The following is a 21,540-nucleotide window of genomic DNA, read 5'->3' as shown; positions in this document are numbered from 1 at the left end:
ACTTATGGAAATGTTTTTAGGACTTTTTTCAGACCATACTTCAGTGCTCTGTTGCTGTGACATCAGTATTCAGCAGTGGAGAACTGTGTAATTGGCTTAATGGACATTTTCAGGGGGAATTTCCTAGGCTATAGTCAAGGGCTATGATATTCCAAAGGGATATATATATGTGATAATTTTTCCAATCTAACAATGCATAGTCTTAATGTGGGAAAATCTTTCTTTCTGAGGAAGAATACAATACATGCCTAGATCAGCCAAAAACCTCTGATTCTTCCCTATGCTGAGCTGACAATATCATAATTAAAGTGTATGGTGTAAATGTTTATTAATAACAAGAGTTTTAATGTATTATGATTGATTTTCTTCAACTGGGAAAGTATATGGCATTCATATTTTTAAAATTCTTATTTAAAATATTATCTTTAACATTTACTATTAGTGACAAGGTAGTTTCATGTCTTGTTTGACTTGTTCTGAATAAAGTGCTAAATGTTATTTCTGAGAGGACAAAAGATGAGAGTATGGACAGTCTAGCCAAGTTTCAAGCAGTTAAGAGGCGTCTGCTGGATGACTGAAACCGTGTTGACTCACAGATGTAACAAACTTCTGTGATTTGCAATATGATCTTGTGGGAGCCACGTGACAGGCAGAGTTTCATTGTAAAGTAATCGTGCAGGGATGTATAAATATGTGGAAAGTTGACACTCTTTGAAGCACCAACTACGTATGGGTGCACTTGGGCACAAATGAAATCTTTGAGAAACAGGGAAAAGTAGGGTCTTTGGAATGTTTTGGGGTGGTTTTTTTTGTGGAAAAAATATTTTTTTCCCCAAAGGATAAGTTATTAAACATCAGAGGATTAAGTAACATACAGATATACTGAAAGGATATAATCAACAAAAATGTCTGAAAATCTCTATCACTGTTTATCTTTCTTGGGGTTTTTTAGTGTTCTCAAAGATCGTTATTGTTCTGCATGAGAAACTGCTGTCTGCTTATGGTCTTCAACTTCATCTGTTTCAATGTGGGTGATGATCGTAAGGCTTTGTCATAAAATTAGAAAATCAAAACAGTTCCCTACACTGATTAGTCCATATGTTTTCAAAATAAATGTCAAAGGCTTGTCGGCGTGGCATCAGCAACATGTGAAAGAGTATGAGGAAATCACACTGCTACAGTTCTTCAAAGCCAAAGGCTTCTCCCATTGAATTTGCTGTTGGAAGGAGGGCCTTGCAGAAGCTGGGAGACTTGTTTTACTGTGCCCCATGTTCAGTAGCAACACAGACTGTTCTGCAGGTTTCATGCTGATGGTTGACATTTTATGTTCTGGTGACTTACGGGGTCATGGGAGTTGGGAAGACAAGGCTTTGCATGAGACTGTTGGGGAAGATACCATTAGAAAAGACTGCCATGCACTTTCCATTTGTTGTGGATATCCATACAATAAACATTTAGTTGGAAATTCTTAAAGATCATGTACTCCATAAGTTCCACAAGATGATTCCCAGTATGCATTAACAAACCTTCTCACTACCTGTTCCCCACAATTGAATTTATGATTTGGAGAAAAAAAAGTCCTTCCCATTTATTGTGTCAGGTAGCTACAGAAAAAGCATAGTGCAAACAAACACCAATTTGTTCTCCTTTCAAAGCTGGGAAATTTTTAAGGAGAGTTCCTGAAGAGTATGTACTAGCGATGGCTAGATGGTCTTTTTCCAAAGTGCAGAACGTGATCCAGTAGTGTTGTTCTTCAGTAAAAACAGCATCGCAAAGCTGGACATCATCTAAGAGGATTTACTATGAAAAAACCAGACAGATGAGGACCTGTTTATTTGGGATCCGGTGAACTACCTGGATTAAATTAAGGAAGAGAGAATATTGGAGTGGTAATGGGTATACTGAAGACAGGCCTGGAAGTTAGTGTGATTTTGTCAACTTTTGACATTTTATTAAGATTCCTATACATGATGCTGAATTTAAAGCTGCGGTTTCTGGATACCGTCTGGAGACTAAGCCATTCTATGAGATCTTCAGTTTTTGCCTTAAATAATTCAATTTCTCACCTTCATGGGTACGGAAGAAAAAGCATGCAGTTGTGACTTAAGTGTGTGTTAGAAGTTTGAAGAAAGGCTTTTAAAAATACTCAGGATTTTTGGACAAGTTACTGCTTGGCAAGCTTGACTTGTTTTTTTAACATTTGGTGTTGGTGACAAACATCAGATCTCACTATAGAGTTTGATACTGGTTTCATGCAGAATGTATAGCCCTGTAGTTCATAATATGTGTAACTGTATTTGCAGTATGGTTCTAATTTTCAGAAATGTGTTGAGTACTTGCTAGCACATGGCTATATCTGAGATCAAGGCTTTGGCTTGTGACTAAAGTAGGATTCAGTCTTTGTGGCAGGAACTTCCTGAGCTGATGGCAGGAAGGTGGCAGGAGAATGCAGTGGCTAATGGTTAGAGTGTTTGTTTATTTGGCACACAGACCAATATGGTAATTGGTGACTTACAAAGACATTGTGAAGAAAACAACACCTTTCGCTATGCAAGGCCTCTTTGAAGAAGGGGCTTTGCTGATTCCAGTGGGATGGAAAAGAGGTGGTTAATGTTTAGTCTAGTGCTTTACCTCATATAGAATAATCAATTGCTGGTTTTCAACATAGAGGGATGTTTACAGGGATATATACTAAGGATAGCTATTGCTTGACATAATAAATAGTCATAACTGGGTGCACAACGTGAAAGATTATTCTGAAGATGGCACAAATCAGTTGGCTGTGTTAAGAGAAAAGATTACTGAGAAATCTAACAACAAAATGGAAGGATGGCATAATGGGAGGCAAAATTCAGTAGTGACAGATGGATGCTAATTTACATTGGCAAGAGTTGTTTAAATTGCTAGCAAATATTGCTGAGTTCTATTTCCTGATAGTATCATGACAGAGCTATAGTCACTGAAAATGCATGTAAGATAGCTAGAGCTGTGTTATGCAATTAACCCATTGAACACAATGCCACTCCATTTAACCCTGGAGTCCAGAAGGAATCAAGAAAGACTCGATGAGTACCTAGACAACTACACATTTCATGGAATGTTAATATCCACTTCTATCCTATAGAGTGCCTGGAGTGAATTGCTAACTAAGAGGAAGGTGTTTCCACAGATGGGTATTTTCTGCTCTGATTCATACAGATACTGACAATTTTCTGAGACTGCGGAATGGTCGAGTCATTGGGCTGATCTAGTATAATAATTTTAAGTCAAAGACAACTAAACCTACCTCTGTTCATGTTGGTGTGTAGGAAATCAGTAAGATATTTTGATTGTTTTGAGCACTGCCATCATATATTTGAGTAGATTAATTATGAGAGGTAAGATAAACTTGAAATATTACAAAATGAATTGCAAAAAATGCAGAAATATATTAATATACAAATATGATAAGAAAACCCTAGTAAAGACAGGGTCCTCTGTAAATATATTTGTATTTTCTGTCCACATTAAAATTGAAAAATTGAAGAGACAGTGATACTAATTATTTGTGTGTATACATGTCTTACAGTTCTCAGTTACTAGTAGGACCCTGTGCCTTAGTAATTGAATCACGAGGCTAAGAATTATGTTGTCCAACCCACGAATAAGTTAGTAGGGTAGAGCAATGTTACATTTGATCTTTTGCTTTCTTAGTTTAGTATATATTTTTAATGTCATGTCCTTTCCCCAGTTATAAATTGACTGCATTTTCTCATCCTAACTAAAATACATCTTGATTGCTAACTTTTTGCTGTTTTCTTTTGTTTTCCAGTTTAAAAGAATGCTCAACCGGGAACTAACGCACCTATCTGAAATGAGCAGGTCAGGCAATCAGGTCTCAGAATATATATCAAACACGTTCTTAGGTAAGACTATGATGGGAGTTAACTTTTTTGCCTTTGTTTTTTTTGTGTTTTTTTTTTTTTCTTCTCTCTGCGCTGTGATAGAGCTTGAAAGCAAGTAGCTTTCCATATTAGGTTCTGTTTTCAGAAACTGTACATTTAGTATCTCATCGTTCAGTGTTTGAGCAGGGGGATCATGTTAGATCCATTTCCTCACAGCTCATTTAGTTTGTGTCTGTGGTTTCCCTGTGTCATTACAGATAAATATTCATATATGTATTTTCTTGTAACATTGCAACTACTATATTGCTACTGTATTAAGAAATGAATATATAATGAAATAATTATATATTAAAAGAATGATTCCACTCTGTTTCCCTTATGAAAGTTACAGCGATGAGGTTTCAATGTGCTGTAAGCACACAAACACACGTAACCTTATAAAATCTCATTAGTTCTGATGCTTTGGTGTTCCCTGCCTGCACATGAGCAGGTGGATGAGTATGACTAAATCAACATCTGAACAGACTGCTGCCAGGAGAATTTGTGCAGCTCAAGAGCTTGTGTGGTGGGACACGAATATTACAAAAAGCCCGACACAATATTACAAAGGGTATGGTTCCTCCTCTATGGCTTTGCAGAACTAAGTATGTAATTTTTTTGCTAAAACTGGTGAAAATGAATAAAACTTGGTTCCATACTGGTTGATTTTGAACGTGAAGATGAAGATAATATACCAATCTGAAACATGTTTTGAGCAAAACACCATTGGTTCATAAAGACTATGTAAGGGGAGGCACAGCTGAATATGTCTAAATTAGGATGACAAGTACTTTTAAAAGTGCCAGTCACACGTGTTAAGATACGTCTTGTTTTATTTGTGTGAGATACCATAGTTGGTGCTTTTTGTGGTTTTTTGAAAGTGTTTTTTTTTTTTAAAGTACATTTTATCCTACTTGTCACCATGTCCTAAATGGGTTGCTTAATGTCTGTTCAGTTTACTCATGATTGCACTAGTGTGCCTGAGTGCTGCAGCACAGCAGGGTTTCAGACAATAAGAAGGGGATGAACCTCTGTCATGGAGAAGCAATATTGCACAGCTTCAGGAGCCCTGAAAGTCACAGTGTACGGTTTCCTGAGAAGATGACCCACTTAGGCTGAAAAGACAGTTTCTACTTGCTTTTACTTGAAAATATAAGGCTCATTTTGACAGGGTAAGGAAATGCATCTGTCAGCCTTTTACATGAGACCTCAGTCTTGAGCAGAAAGAAGGCTGGAAAGGTAATCACTTCTAAGTTACTGAGACGTGGGTATTGTTTTGTGGTTGCATGAAAACCTAGGATACTTAAAATGGTAGGTACAAGAGAAATACAATGGGGAAAATACCTCTTCTACAGAGTTATTGCTTAAATAGCATATTTTCAAAATATGCAGTCTAAGTAGATAGGTTCTGAGCAACAATCTGAAGAGGGAAAACATTCTCTCCATAGAAAATTTTAGTGAATCTAGTTAGTTAATTTTTTTAATACATAATCTATCTCCTGAGCATCTATAGACTTTGTTACATTTGAAAGTTAGGAACATATTATGAGAAAACAGGTTTTTCCATTCTTCTTATTCTTCAAAAAAAAGGACTATTTTCCCAAGTAGGGCTATATAACATGTATGAAGTTATTCATAATGACAACAAATACATTCCTTGTGTAAGAATTAAGGCTTCTACATCGAGTATAATAATATGCAAGGTTTTTATTTTTCAGTGTCATTAGCCTGTTTTCCTATTAACATAAAATGTAAGAGAACTTGCCAATGAGCATAGCACAACCAGGGTCAAATGGCAAGCTGTCTTTTCTGGATGTTCAGATGGGTGCAGGATTCTTTGCCCTGTATGCTCATAGTTACAAAAGCAGAGGCAGTCCCGTGGAATTCCTCTGGAGATACAAAGTTGTTCAGACAGACACTTCCTTTCACTTGAGTTAGTCTGACAGCTCAGCTTATGAACCTCCCTTTGATGGGTCTAAACTTTGTGCATATGACCCAAACCATAAACATCAAAGCACAAACATGAGTCACTGCTCCTCATCTGTTGTCGGTTTGCACCAGTCAAGAGCTGCAGCGCTTCACCTCCCCCTTTTCTTCCTTGTCTGTATGAGGAGAGTGGTGAAGTATGGTGAGGGCAATCAGGGAACTTGGTGCCGCAGGCTAAAGCTTGGTGACATTTCCACAGTCTCTTCTTTGCTGTGATTTGTTTGGAATTTGATGTGTCCAGTAAATGCGGCTGTTGAAGGGTAATTAAAAAAAGGAAATGGAAAAAAGAAAGTAAGTGAAGAAACAAACACAATAACAATCTGGGAATTAGAAATAGACTTGCTACCTTCATCTGGTTTCAGTGTCTTTACTGAAGATGACCATTGCAGGAAGGGAAAAATAGACATGTTTTAAAGAGCCCAAATTTTCTTTTTTTAAAAAAAAATTCTTTTGTTCTAAGGTGTTTTTTAAATCATAGGTTTTGCTAGGCTCATATGTTAGAAACATTTGTTCTGGATTTTCCTGGTTTTCCTGGAATACTCCTTGAGGACTAGAAAAGATGCAGTTACATTTCAGCAAAGAAGAGATAATTTTGAGAGAGTCACTAAAACTCTATGCTGAAATATAATATGAATAAAAAGAACAAAAAATAATGCAAATTCCTAGCAGTTTTGGCAGAAGAGTCCTTTGTTGCACCAACTTGGGTTTCTTTGGGGACCACAGATGTCTGCAATGCTCCACACCCCCATACTGTTTCTGCAGCGATCAGCCAGTAGTGGCCTAAATATACTTTTAGTTTAATCCCTGTCTAAAGTTTTACTGGCACATATGTTGATGAGGTATATGAAGTGATGCTGCTGATAACCTTTTGTTGGTATTACTTACTCTGGTTGGAAGGTGCAGAAATGTGCTGCATTGCTAGCATGAACTGCCTCTACCTCTAAAGCGCTTGTAGATGTGGCTGGCAAAAGGCTTTCTGAGTTTTACAGAGTCTTAGCACAAACAGGACCAGTCCCCAAGTATTAGGCCCTTCGAGTCCTGAAAATGGTTTGTGAAGGTTTACATGAGATACTGTTTTGATTGTTTTTGAAAAAGTATTTGAGAGTGTTTTTCCTGGTAAAGAAGAAATTTTAAATTTTCTTGCAAAATGAAAATTTAGATTTCTGTTCAATTATAATAACATTTTTATAATGAAAGGATTGACCCTCTCTACAGCCCTAGGGTTGCAGAGGCGTGGAAATGACAGTCACAAGTCAGCATTTAAAGCCAGTTCAAAAATAATGAGGCAATTTGTGAAATAGAGATCTGCTTATACTGAGGTATAGGTCTATGATTCTTTTCATGTTTTTACTGCTCTTGATATGAAGTATCTGTTGCAAAATCTCCAAACATAAAAATAAAAGAAGTTTTGTTAAGAAATACAATATCTGTAAGATATAACTCAACAGTGAAATGGACAAAAATATTTGTAATTCCTTTAAAAAATATTCTCTTTCTTCATTCTTTTGAAGACAAACAACATGAAGTTGAAATCCCTTCTCCAATGCAGAAAGAGAAAGAGAAAAAGAAGAGGCCAATGTCTCAGATCAGTGGAGTCAAAAAACTGATGCACAGCTCCAGCCTGACTAATTCCAGTATTCCCAGATTTGGAGTTAAAACAGACCAAGAAGATGTTCTTGCCAAGGTAGAGAATATATAAATCCTTGAATTTAAACCATTGAATTAAAATAGAGTGGCCTTGTCAGTATTATTGCATTCTCTGCTTATAACCATTGATTTCAAGCTGTAGCACCAAAGGTTGATCTAACTTGAAATAGTATAAATTTGGTGAAGAGGAAGAATAACAAGTAAATTCAGAATCAGGCCATAAGGGTTAATTTCCATGTGAACAGGATTTCATCTGGAGATGAAACATCAATTAGTATTTGTGTATGCATTAATAAAACTGCTTATTCATAGTATCTGAGGAATGAAGAATAAACATACCATACACTGTCACAGGAATGAAAATACATAGCAGCTCTATGTTTTTTGAAAATTCACAACTGGTATATAGCATTAGAGCACTATCCTTCCAGGTCCTGACTTTAGCTGTGTCATTTTTACGTACATCATTTGTGGTTTTGTTTTTAGTGACATTTCCTATGGTTTTTGCACCAGCAGCTAACTAGTTGGCAATAATCTAAAACTGCCATAAAGTGATTATTCTTTTAATTTTAGAGTTTTGTATTTTGAAATATGCTTATCGTTATGTTTTCAGGAATCTCCCCCTTTATTTGAAGAGTATATCTGAGAACCAGGGAGACAGCTGCAGAACTGCAGCATCTCTGGAGGTTACCTCCTTGCTGAACTCTGCTGTCACTGGGCACTGAGATAGCAAAGTGTGTCAGTTCAGCTCATGCAAGATATACTGTACCATTTTTCCCCCTGGAGCAATCCACTTAAGAGGCACTCTTTCCTGCTTAGTGAATTAAAATCTGAAAAGCTGGTAGCTGCAAATTGAAATATTACAAGATCAGTAGCAGCAGCTTTCCCCCTTTCAGAGTTTAGCATATGATTTTCACAGTGGCAAAGTTTCAATCTTCATGAGTTTGCCGTTTGTAGCTGTTTCAATCAAAAAACCTCTGGAGTTTGTGTTAGGTTTCAACACATATGTTGCTTGATTCTGCTCTAGGAACTAGAAGATGTGAACAAATGGGGCCTTCAGGTTTTCAGAGTAGCAGAGTTATCTGGAAACAGACCTTTGACAGTCATCATGCACACCATTTTTCAGGCAAGTAGTAGCAGCTGTGTTGCTTTTTGCTTATCTTAGAGATTTTTCTGCGCTTTTAATCTTAATTGTTTCTCTTTTCCTTTTCTAGGAACGAGACTTGTTAAAAACATTTAAGATTCCAGTAGACACTTTAATAACTTACTTGATGACCCTAGAAGACCATTACCATGCAGATGTGGCATATCATAATAACATACATGCTGCAGATGTTGTTCAGTCAACCCATGTCCTGCTATCAACCCCAGCATTAGAGGTAAAGTATGCTGAGGTGGGAAAGAGGCAGGCATGAGAGAAAGGGACATAATAAGACTCTTCTAAATGAAATATTAAAGATCTTAGTTTCTGCAGTATTTTTAAAAGAAATCTTAACATTTCTTTCACGAATTGTCCTCTTTTAATGATATTTTGTGAGGATCAAAGCTTATTTACATGTAAATATTGTGCAGAAAATGTCACATCTCTTTCTTTTAAATCATGGTTTTATACTTGCAGATTTGTGCTGTCATAACCTTTTTCATTGTAACATAATGCATAACTGGTTTCCACCATCTCATTATTAATACTACATCCTCTTCTGTTGTTGTTTCCCATGTGGGGTTCTCACTAACCACAGTTAGTGGAATTGCTTAGGAAAGGTAATGACAAAATGGGATTCACTCAATAGGGACACTTGTTTTTTGTTTTTTTCCTTGTGCATATTCATTCTGGTCCTGAAAGGCTACTTTTGTGTTTGTTTCTCAGGCAGAGTGGAACATATACTAAATTTTCACTGGACTATCTCATTTTTTTTTCATAAATATTTCAAAATTGTTTGGAAAAAAAAGTAATATTTCATATGTTCCTTTCTGAAGAATTCTCTTGTCGAAAGTGCTTAAATCCCTGAAGCAGAAAGAAGTGGAAGAAAGATGGAGATTACTTTCACTTTTTTTAAGCACAGTTCAGGTTGTAGCTTAGCAAACATTGATATATCCCAGTAAATTGTTTGAAAAAGTTAGATAAAGCAAGCAGTTGAAATTTTAGTAGTTCAAAAGGATTTCCGTTCATTTTCAAGGAGGGCTGCATTTTGACTCTTTTTCATAATGATCAATCTTTTATGTTACTGAATGCTTCTGCTTTACCACCTTCTTAACAAGAGGGTTATAAGTGAACCTTAAGACTGTTGGCAGGTCTTGATCCTCAAAGACTTGGAAATTCTCTTTGGAAAGATTTTCTTTATCTCATGAAGAAGATCACATTATGTTCTTAAATCACCACTGGCATCACCAAACAGCTGAACTGGTCGTCTGTAGCATTTTTGGGTTTTCTTTCCAGATCAACTTTTTTTCATGACCTTAGCCAGTAAAATAGCAATGTCTGCCCAGCACCACTGCTGACCCTACACACTTCTGAGCTGTTCTTGATCAATTAGGAAAGCAATTATATAATGAGGGTGCTTGTGAGAATAGGGGACTGGGCTCAGTGACATGCCAGGTCCAGTGCAGTCCTCTCTTCCTGTCTTCCTCATAGTCTCATACAGAAGAAAAATCAGTAAATGTTAAGTAAGATGCGTTGTAGTCTGTCACCTTTTCCTTTAGCATCCTTTAGGAGATGTGCGTCTTTCAAGTATAGGACAATATGTAGGAGTCAGGATGAAATTTTTAACTTGAATTTGTGCTGTAGGTTAGAAATCTGTACTTAGTGATCTAATCTGTATTTAATGATCTAATAAAAGTGGGTTTATTTAAAGACTAAAGCTGAAAAATCTTCAATTGTTACGGAATTCAGTGATCCTGTCAATGATTATTTTACTTTGGCCAAACTTGAAATATTTATGAAATTCTACATAACTGACAATTTTACAAAAGGTGTGAATAGCCTATGTGTAAAAATCTCTTGAGATTCCTGATACCTTTCAAATGTGTTTTGCTTGTTCAGATCTAGATTCAAAGTAGAGTCCTTTTTATTGAAAACACTTTTTCATTGATTAGTGATTGTCATTTCTGTTTCATGATTTTCTAGGCAGTGTTCACTGATTTGGAGATTCTTGCAGCACTTTTTGCCAGTGCAATACATGATGTAGATCATCCTGGGGTTTCAAACCAGTTTCTTATCAACACAAGTAAGTTTGTTTAGTGGTTTTCTCAAAAATTTCCTGCAAGATCTGCACATAGCACCATAAAAACACACAGTTCATTCCTTGTTTGCTTCTACTGTACCTTTTCTCAGTAAATATAGGTGTTTGTATTTTAAACTGGATATTATTTTGCATTTCTTGTAACTCTAGAAATAATATAGTATAAAGATAGTACCCTCTAGCAAGAATTACTAAGACATGAACTATAATCCTGGCACTGTTTCAATGTATTGGATGTGGTGTCTCCTGAAATTTAGTTGGTTTACATTAAATAAATGAAGGTGTAGGAGAAAAATGAAGGAAGATTAAATAAAAATCAAAAAAAGACAACAGTTTATGGGTTTGTACTAGAAGCATATGGTATGATCAAAGATAGCCATGCATTTTTAGAAAACAAGTTTCTTTTTAGCAAACAGACTGACAGGCCCATCTGTGTCTTTCCCTGGCTATTGTACTTGTTTTCTGATCTCTGCACACTCATGCCTCGGACTGAATTTTCTCAGCCTGTCCCTGCAGGCTATGGCAAACCTTTTTTTTTTTTTTCCCGTGTCTCTTGCTGGCACTCCATGTGTGGAGGAAAAAGCCCTAATGAAATGAGACCCTAACGTCATCTCCGAATTTGAAACCCAGTGTACTTGTTCTGCATTTCTCGAGGCTGTTCTCTGCAGCACTGCATGAACCTATCCCCCTTCTTTAGTCTTTACTAGAAGAAGAACACTATTAGCTTCATTGAACCTGATCACAACCCATTTACTGAATGGCTTGTTGCCCCAATGTAACCTGCTTTGATTTCAGTGGCGTATGTTACTGTTATAAGTGGGTAGCACATTGAGGTCTGTGCAAGTTCCATCATATGATGTTATTTCTTTTGCCATCTGACAACTTCTCCTTTTACAATAACTGACCCAAAAATTGAAATAATACTATTAATCCAAGCACAGAAGAAGAAAAAGCTACAGAAATGGAAACATGCTTAGGGTTGTGTATTTGACCCATCTTGTGGCACATCTATAGATACTGTCATTCCTACACTTGGGTGAATGTATTGCACTGGTGCTAAAATAGTATGACCCCAAATCAGCAGCATAGTTTGAAGAAGGGAGCTCCTCTTTTGACTCGTTGCTGCTGTTATGTACAAATAAGACCTCCAATACAGTTTAGCCTGCATCTGATTTTATTTGCGTGAATGGCCTGAGGGCTGCCCTGTAATGAAATTCAATTTGATGACTCATCTGCAAGGAGGAGGATTGGAATTGACTCTAGATCTTTGGGGCTTTATTGGTAACCAGTACAGTTCAGCAGCATGGTATAGGAAGAGAGTGAATCAAGCTTTGTGCACAAAACGGTGTGTAATGCCTAAATTATTAAGAGTGGGCATATATAAGTAAAGTTTTTACTTGTTTGTTTAATCAGAAATTGAATATCAGAATATATTGGTGGCTCTGAGGTGCTGCTGCAGGGAAACCACAGAGTTGTTCAGGTTTAAGCAGGATGACTGGCTAGTTGAAGCACTGGTAGTCACACATAAAGCTTTCACTTCTAGGCAGACAGTTGAACTTCAGCTAAGCTAGGAGTGATTCTGATGCTGCTTATTTAGTGGGCTCGAAGAAATGCCTTGTTTTTTCTCAATTCAGCTTTTGATAGAGAAGGCTTCCACATCAATCAAGGAACATCATGAACTGGAACTGCTGTTGTCAAGCTGAAAAAGAAAAAGGGATTTTATCCCTTTTGAGTTCTTCTGTGTACAGAGAAGAAACTGTAGGAACAGAGACAGATGAAGACCATCTAATTTAGATCTTTCAAATCCTAACCTCTAGAATTTCCTAACTTCTAGAAGATTGTTTGCTTCCACCTATTTTTGTTTTCCAAAGAACCTTACAATGCATTAACATTTCACTAAGAAGTATAAGAATGTAGTTTTTAAGAGTAATATACTTACAGTTACTTAAAGTGTGTACATATTTGCCATATTTCAGCTTATTCTTTATATTTACTCGTGATATTTCTGAATATTATTTCCCTATTTAGGATTTAAAGTCTATTTACACAGTTGTCTAAAAATCTGATCCCCCTTGAATGTTATTAAAGAACAAACAAATATGTATTGTATTAGCATCAGAGGAGGTGCTTATTTGATCACTGTAACTCTGTCCTTCCAAATACTCTTGAAGCTTCATAATGTGTTACAAAGATTACCAAGAGGGAAACTTTCTTCTGATTCCACCTCTGTTACAACATTGAGCACATTTTAGCTCTGTCTATACCTCCAGCCTTTCCAAAGTGCTTGGCAGTGTTGAGTGTTTTGCAGTTGGGGCTTATCAGAAGGCTGTTTGAAAGGAAAATAAACTAGTGCCTGTCTCCTTTGTAAGAAAAATAACAAATAGGCAAGCTTTGTAAATGATCTGTAAAAGATGAAAGAGAGATCATTTGACAAACTCACTTTCTTTTTCCTTTTGCTGTTACAATTTTTCTGCCATCAGGATAAGGAAATGTAGAGGAAGGGTTTCCTGATTCAAAAGATCTATGTACTCTGTACAGGAGGGGAAGACAGCAAGAGAATGGATAATGAGACTAATGAAGTCTGAAGAGCAGAGCTTGTATAGGCACCCCATTGAGCCAGAGGGGTTTTAAAACAAAGCTGCTGTAAAAGAAGATAAAGAGGACAGAGTAGAATAGACTGACTTATGGTTAGATTTAGGGTAGAACAGCTGTAATAAATAGAAGTTAATATCACACATGACAAGTGTGATTGCATAAAAAGTATTTGTGTTTTATGACAGATTCATTTGCAAGCTGTGTCTTAAAACGTACACAATCTGACTGTGTGGTATCCCCGGTTAGAATCTAAAGCTGTGCAGAAAATTGTTGTAACTGCTTTTATTTGTCAGAGCTGGCTGCTCAGCAGGTCTAAGCAGACAAATGCAGACCTTGTGTGTATGCGCCTTAGCCCAGACATTGCTAGGAAGGTGTGTGTTATTCTCACAGCCATATGGAGTGACCAAGTTAAGACTACTTCTGTTGGAGAAGGCAGCATTATGGCATTGGGTGTTGACCATGCTCAAGTACGAGGCAGTAGGCAAGGCCACTGCTTGCATTTTCAAGCCACATGACCTTCCAAGAAAAAGACCAGAAGTACACTTACTATCCTCCCAGCCTCCTCTGAAAGTATCCAGTTGTCAGGGACTAGTGACCTGTAGGCCTAATTGGGTAGGCATCTGAGTGCCTTAGCTAACTGCAGAAGGACATGGTTTGAAAACCAATGTACTCTATGCCTGACCTGCAGCAAAGCTTCATCTGTGTGTTCCCAGTCTGAGTGCTGGATAGCTGCAACTTGACTTAAACAATGGAATTTTAGTAGTTGTGGTAGGAGGGAGGCATGAGAAGAGGAAACATCAGAGTGTGTTTTAGTTCAGGTGTGTTTATGCATATAATATTTTCCATGTGACCTCATGCAGATAGGAAAATATATTCTGAAAAATACCTTCTTTGTATTTTTTCGAACTTGCTACTCCGGGCATGTGTACATGTTTCACTGCAAAGCATTTTCTTTATTTTCCTCAACATACTTTGCCTTAATTTAAGATGTTCAGTCATAAATTCTGTAGCTTTTGATACTGTGAACTACAGGAACTCTGTTTCTAAAAGTCCATCTGTAAATCTTGTTATGAATGTAACAAATTCGAAAAAAATCTTAAGGGATTTAGTAGAAGCACAGGCTTTAGTAACGTTCTGCCCTGCGATTGTTATTGCAGATTCTGAACTTGCCTTGATGTACAATGACTCATCAGTACTGGAGAATCATCACTTAGCTGTGGGCTTCAAGCTGCTGCAGGAAGAAAATTGTGACATTTTCCAGAATTTGACCAAAAAACAGAGGCAATCATTAAGGAAAATGGTCATTGACATTGTGAGTTCTGCTTGAGAGTCCCTCTTCCGTAGTGGTAGCAAATGGAATAATAAAGCACAGAGGCATTTTATGATAAATTATATGTCACTAGACCCATAACGAGTGAAGTAAAAGTTTGAAGTTTTCTCGTGTCACATCCAAACATGAATAGTGGGTTCTTTTCAGTTTCAATAACCATCTATATGGGGCTCTGAGCAACCTGATCTAGTTGAAGATGTCCCTGCCCACTGCATAGGTTTGGACTAGATGACCATTAAAGGCCCCTTCCAACCCAAACTGTTCTATGATTCTATACAATACTGCTTCAAGCTGTTTTCATACTGACATGTACACCACTTCACCATCACAGTTAGAAATTTGCTACTGAATTGATGATGAATTTAGACTGATCAGATCACACTGAACAATTCTGAATAATCATTTTGTCTTATTCTTAAAATAATCAAAATGAAAACTTACTATTTTGGACACTAATGACATACAGGACTCGGACTTCTATAGTGTATTCAGACACAGGATTTATGGGTTCTCCCCAGAACTGTTTGTTTATGTGTTCAAAAATTGATTTAAAAAAAAGTCGGTAGAATAATTTACATGATGTTAATTTATTTGTTTGTTTCTTTCAAGGTACTTGCAACAGACGTGTCTAAGCATATGAATCTATTGGCAGATTTAAAAACTATGGTTGAAACCAAAAAAGTGACCAGTTCTGGTGTCCTACTTCTTGATAACTATTCAGACAGGATTCAGGTAAGAAAATTCATTTGCAAGTGGTCACTTGTATTAACTCACAACCTTTATAAGATTGGCCTGCCCATTCTCCAGCGTGTCTTAGATCAGCTGTCCATTCTCACACAATGATTCACTACCTTCCCTCTACTCCCTTTTATGTTTCTTATTTGTGACGTACTCTGTTAGGTACTGAGTGACTCTCTGAGAGAGTAACGAGGTACCAGAGTACTTCTGGACTAAATGAGGCTTTGGCCTTCTCTTCAAATTATCAGCACCTGATTGGTCTTCCTCTCGAAGATTTTCTGTCCCTTATACAGGCAGAAGCAGCAGAAGCAAGGTAATTCACAGCTATTACTGCAGGCACGAAAACCACCCAAGCACATAAGTTTTTGCTGTTTAGAATAAATCTTGCACTACATGTATTTTCAAGATTGTTTAACAGCCACCAAAAGTGTAAATGGAAAAGGAGCTGGTTTTCTCCAGTGTAATGACACCACAGGTGTTCAATCTGTTTTAGGTTCTTCAGAATATGGTGCACTGTGCAGATCTAAGCAATCCAACCAAGCCACTCCATCTCTACCGCCAATGGACAGACAGAATAATGGAGGAATTTTTCCGTCAGGGAGATCGGGAGAGAGAGAGGGGAATGGAGATAAGTCCCATGTGTGATAAGCACAATGCATCTGTAGAAAAATCACAGGTAATTGATTTGAGTAGCCAGTTAAATAACACAGTATGACATTTTAACAGAAAAGGATGGTCCATAGCCATGTTTTGATTAATTTCTGAGTGCACTTTCCTTTTTTAACTCCTAGTTAATTAATTCATCTCCTGAGTAGTAGGTCAGGGGAGCTGAGACTTTTACTGTGAAAACATAGTGCATGGCAGTGTGTTTGCTGAAGGGATTCCATCACTGTCATGGTCTGCAATGAAGCATACATGTCAAAAGAGTATTGTAAAGCTGCTCATCAGGGTTTCCTTTAAAAACAGAATTAAATATAAAGCAGCTGTTTGGTTCACTACGTGCAGTGGAGTTGTTTGGAATGAACAGTTCATTTGAAAACAAATCTTTTCCAAGTCCTTATCCAATATCCTGAATCAGACTTTTGAAAGTAAAAGACTCTATTTACTACATAAAACAGCATGGTTTCCTTTCAGCCACTTTCAAGGGTAGTGCATCTAGTGTGTCTACTAGTGTTGTGTTTCTCATACTTTGTGTGACTTATAGGCATAGTTGTTCATTTATTTGGGAATAAGAGCTCATCCTAATTTTGTGTTATTTGAAACAGGTGGGTTTTATAGACTACATTGTTCATCCTCTGTGGGAGACGTGGGCAGATCTTGTTCACCCAGATGCCCAGGATATCTTAGATACACTGGAGGACAATCGAGAATGGTACCAGAGCACAATCCCTCAAAGTCCCTCTCCTGCACCTGATGACCAGGAAGAGGGTAGGCAGGGCCAAACTGAAAAATTCCAGTTTGAACTAACACTGGAGGAAGACGGTGAGTCAGACACGGAAAAGGACAGCGGAAGTCAAGTAGAAGAAGATACTAGCTGCAGTGACTCCAAGACTCTTTGCACCCAGGATTCAGAATCCACTGAAATTCCTCTTGATGAGCAAGTAGGTGAAGAAGTAGAAGAGGAGGAGAACCAGACAGAACCTTGTGTGGTAGAAGACCATTCTCCTGACACGTAACAATGAAGACACAGTCTCTTTCTCTCTTGCCCTCTCCCTTTCTTTTCCTCTTTCTCTTTGGTTTGTGGGTTTTTTTTTGTTTTATTTTGTTTTGGTTTTATTAGATAATGGTTTCCAAAGTGTATGTCATATGCTACAACCATGGTCACAACTTGCTGTCATCTGCCAGGACGTTTGTTGATCAAAACTGACCGTGATGACTCAGTTTGGCACTCAGGAATATTGTAACCAGAATTTTCACCTCCATGGCATCAGAAAGCAAAGGGGAGAACATCCATAAACTACATTTTAATAAGCTCTCAGATTTCATTAAATAAAGCAAAGGTTTTCAGAGAAGTACCACCTGCCAACCGAATGCTAGTATGCTTTGATTGTTTTTGAATTCATTGTATTTCACAAGCAAAGCATTGGATAATGTTCGTCATGAGAGAAAACAGACAGAAAATAAACTGAGGTTCCTACTGGAAAACAAATGCATATAAATGATGGGACACAACATGATTCTGTTACCAATAGGAAGATGAGCTGTGGAAATCGCATAATTTTCTAATTTCAAGTCTTCCTGATACGTGACTGAAAGAAGTGTGACCCAGTGGGTTGCATTAACCTCTGCATTTTGTATAATATGTAAAAGAGAGATCTTTTGTAGAGCTTACTTTTATTATTAAATGTACTGAGGTATTATATTTAAAGAAAAACACCTTCAGGCTTCATCTGCCACTGGTTATTTTTTTTCCAAAGAGTAACTTGCAAGTTTTCAGTACAAATCTGTGCTACACTGGATAATACTTCTAGGGTTTTTTTTCCTTTTCTCCTCTTTTTTTTTTTAACCTTAGAATCTCATGGTAATATTGAGCTGTAGAAGACTATTTTATATATTATCGAGTTCCATGAATATCCTTTATGTTACATAAAACTCTTTCAGTATGATGGCTTTTTTCTTTGTTTGTTTTTCATCACAGTTTTCCTAAACGTGTTAGAGGAACTTACATTGTGCTTTTGCCCTCATAGTGGCCTGATCCTGCCAGTTCTGACTTTCTACAACAAGTGGTCCCAGTGAAACCAACTGGGACCAATAAGATTAGGATTTGCAGGACTAGAGCATGTAACAAAGGTAATGAATTGTTGTCTTAATACAAAAGCAGCTCTTCAGCTGTACTAATAAAATTCATCCCTCTGAAACATTTCCAGACCATTTTTGGCTGGGAGTTACAGACTGCTAAATCAGAGCAGGCCAATACAATGTATGGAATATTCTGGTGAAAAAAAAAGCATTAGTGTAATATTTCCAATTTTGACTCTCAACTTTTTGTTTGTCAGCTATCTAGTTAAACCATTTGCTAATCTGAGGTATGTACAACATAAAAATAACGATTAACATTATTTTTTCATGTCTTTGTTGCACGAAGAGCCAGGTCAGTCTTTTCTTTTTATGTTTTTAAGTAAATGAGCAATGCATCATGAGAGTTGTAGTTTACTCCACACTATTTCAATCTCAGATCTTTTAATCCTTTATCCAGCTTGTGTTGAAGGAATCCTGCTTTTCAGTTTGATTGGTACTGACAGCTTCTGTAACTTGTGAAATTAAAGGGAGGTAGGAGTTCATATTTGTCATTTTCCAGTCTTGTTGTTTGATCACATGAAAGAAGAAGGAATTTTATTTCCTCCACTTTACTCTTCATTAAAATTGTAGTTTTGAGCACAGAAGATGGGAAATAGTTGCCTAGGGAAGCTAGCAGTCTCCCACTGTGTAAAATTCTGGTAAAATTACAATACCAAGATGATTTCTTAACAAAAGAAGATACCAACAGCCATTATTTCCCCTTTAGATTCATTTTCTAATTTGCAGATATGAATACAGGTGGTTTTTTAATTGTCTGAGATGCAGAATAAAAGCATGTTTAAAAACAATTGGCTAAGAATTAAGCTTTTAAATGTATTTTGCATTCTTCTATATCCAGGTCGTAGTTTTCTCTACCCTTAGCCCTCACAGGCCCTTAGCACAGAAGATGCTGAAGGAGGAAAGAGAATGAAGAGAACTCATGGGGTTTGTTTTTTTTTTTAGTTTTTGACTTTTTTTTTGTTCTTCATCATTTCTTCCTGGACTTGATCCATCTGAAAATCCTTTCAGTCCCCAAGAGTGCCTGGAACTTTAATAATGGAAAAGCAATATAAATTCCCAAATAACCAATAGGGACCTGAAAAGGTTTTGTATCTGCACTGATTGAAAGTAAACGAAAAGAATAACACCATATTGTGAGATATACACCCATACATGTGGACAATCAAATAACAGAAAATGTTATCATTTTGTAGAGCCAGGGATATAATGCACTGTACAATCTTTTTTCCTCTTTTGCCAAAGTGTGTTTTAGCATTGCACACTGCTTTAAAACAATACAATTTACAAGTGGCTTTATGTGTTCTGAGTATTTTTGCCATAAGAAAATGCAGCGTGTGGGTATTGAGTGGGGGGAGAAAAGAAAATTCACCTTGCTTATAACAGTACACTTTAGCTTGCAAGTTACTGTACTCAGTAATGCTGTATTTGAATTCTTAAATTGTTTTGTGTCATTATTAAAAAATGATAATGAAAGAATATAGCTAGAACAAATAGCATTCAGAAGTTTAAAAAACTTGAATGAAATGGATTTTACAGAAAGCTTTGACAGTTCTTTTCAAATGCATTATTTATTTTGTGCCATGCATTTTTCTCACCAAATGACCTTACCTGTAATACAGTCTTGTTTGTCTCTGTTTACAACCATGTATTTATTGTAATGTACATACTGTAATGTTAATTGTAAATTATCAGTTCTTATAACATCATCCTTGTTGGGGTGGTGTTGCTATATTTGGAAACTCTTGGTGAGAGAATGATTATTGTGTATACATATTCCTTGTACATTTTTTCTCCTGTAATATATTCTATGTCACCTTAGAGCTTGTTTATGGAAGATTCAAGAAAAGTATAAAATACATAAAGATATATCAATAAAAAAAGCTGCAGGTCTTTGGTCCCAGGGCTGTGCCTTAACGTTAAACAATATTTTCTTCTGTTTTGCTGCATTTGAAAGTAAGGTGGCTGTGGGGCTAGGGCTGGGCATTTCTACCATGTTTTTAGTTGCTAATTAATGGGGATATTCATATGAGCTAATATGCATGATACTACAATGAGCTTTCATTCATCATCCTACTGGAAGATCAGTCTTTTCCAGACTTCTGGCAATATAATTGTATTGCCTCTCTGATTATCTTTTTACAGGCTATCATCAGGGATTATTGCATCCATTTCAGCTTGAGAAAGCATCTCTAATAAGCATTTGATTTTAATGCATATTGTGAAATGGAATTAAAAGGGGATAACTCATACACTTTTACAGCCAAAGTTTTATTTTATATAGATGTATGTAAGGCTTTGTACAGATGTGTATAGCATAATGCACTAGGTCTATAGGAGGAGAGTGGTAAACCTTTAGATCTTTTAATAACGCTAGTATTAGGTTTGCAGGTTGGACTGAGCATCTCTTGCTGTTTGACTTGTCACATCGCTCCAGACTACTTAGAGCTGATATCCATGAATTTGCCAGACTGAGGTAAATGCCTCTCCTCCATTCTAGCAATGCCCAGCCCTTGTAGCATGCGACTTCATTGTGAAAGGAGAGGTTCTTTTTCAAAGAAAAACAGAGCCTCCTTTTTGACACAAACTGTAGATTTTAGCAGCCCTGGCCCAAAGGAAATAGATTGCTTTTGTGTTAAATGAGATAAAAGGGACACTATAACAACAGAAATCCTGAACAATTTTTTGTTATTGTTTTAATTTGAATTTTCCTTTGGGGATGTCTTGAGAGTGGCAACTTGTGTGAACATTGCACATGACTATTCTTTCACTGGTTTCTTAGCCTCTCTTACAGCCTATGGGATAGTACTGTACATCAATACCTTCATATGAAATTTTATATGCAATGGAAATAAAAGCATGAGTTGATTCTGCCTCGTTACTGTATTTGATTTTCTTTCGCAAGTTCAGTTTTTTTACATACACCCATAGTTGTGACATCTTAAGAGAAAATGTATTTCCAGAATAATATGATTACTGTATTTTTGTCATCATACTGTTTTGCATAGTTAATACAAAATAAATGTGGGGGCAAATCAGAGAAGTCAGTCAAATGTGGTATTTCATAAAGAAATCTAATCCACAAAGGTGCTATACAGTTATATAGAAAGGTGTTCAATCTCAGTTTTCAGGAAATTTTACCATTGGTTTCAGTGGCAAAAGCAGCCTATCCTGAGAAAATAAAACTTCAGCTTTAAAGAAACTAGAAGACTACAGATTGCCTAGAGGAGCAATACTCTGGGATACAACCAAAAAAAAAGAAAAATAGTACCATGGCTATATATTG

At 36.7% G+C, this 21,540-nt stretch overlaps 1 protein-coding gene across 5 annotated transcripts in view; it reads left to right on the top strand.

The window, feature by feature from the left end:
- The window catches only part of PDE4D (phosphodiesterase 4D), a 564,892-nt gene extending 543,764 nt beyond the window's left edge, over window positions 1-21,128 (top strand). For all 5 annotated transcript variants that reach the window (XM_068422799.1, XM_068422800.1, XM_068422802.1 and 2 more), the window contains 9 exons: window positions 3,812-3,905; window positions 7,421-7,593; window positions 8,584-8,682; window positions 8,771-8,935; window positions 10,681-10,780; window positions 14,548-14,702; window positions 15,330-15,452; window positions 15,952-16,134; window positions 16,724-21,128. In XM_068422799.1, the coding sequence (XP_068278900.1) occupies window positions 3,812-3,905; window positions 7,421-7,593; window positions 8,584-8,682; window positions 8,771-8,935; window positions 10,681-10,780; window positions 14,548-14,702; window positions 15,330-15,452; window positions 15,952-16,134; window positions 16,724-17,134 (1,503 nt within the window). In that variant the 3' untranslated portion in view covers window positions 17,135-21,128. The remainder of the gene's footprint in view (window positions 1-3,811; window positions 3,906-7,420; window positions 7,594-8,583; window positions 8,683-8,770; window positions 8,936-10,680; window positions 10,781-14,547; window positions 14,703-15,329; window positions 15,453-15,951; window positions 16,135-16,723) is intronic.
- The last annotated feature ends 412 nt before the right edge of the window (window positions 21,129-21,540 follow it).

This window comes from Nyctibius grandis, chromosome Z (genome assembly GCF_013368605.1).
Source record: "Nyctibius grandis isolate bNycGra1 chromosome Z, bNycGra1.pri, whole genome shotgun sequence".
NCBI lineage: Eukaryota > Metazoa > Chordata > Aves > Nyctibiiformes > Nyctibiidae > Nyctibius > Nyctibius grandis.
Note: the sequence above shows the minus strand (reverse complement) of the source record. Positions and strands in the feature narration are given on the sequence as shown.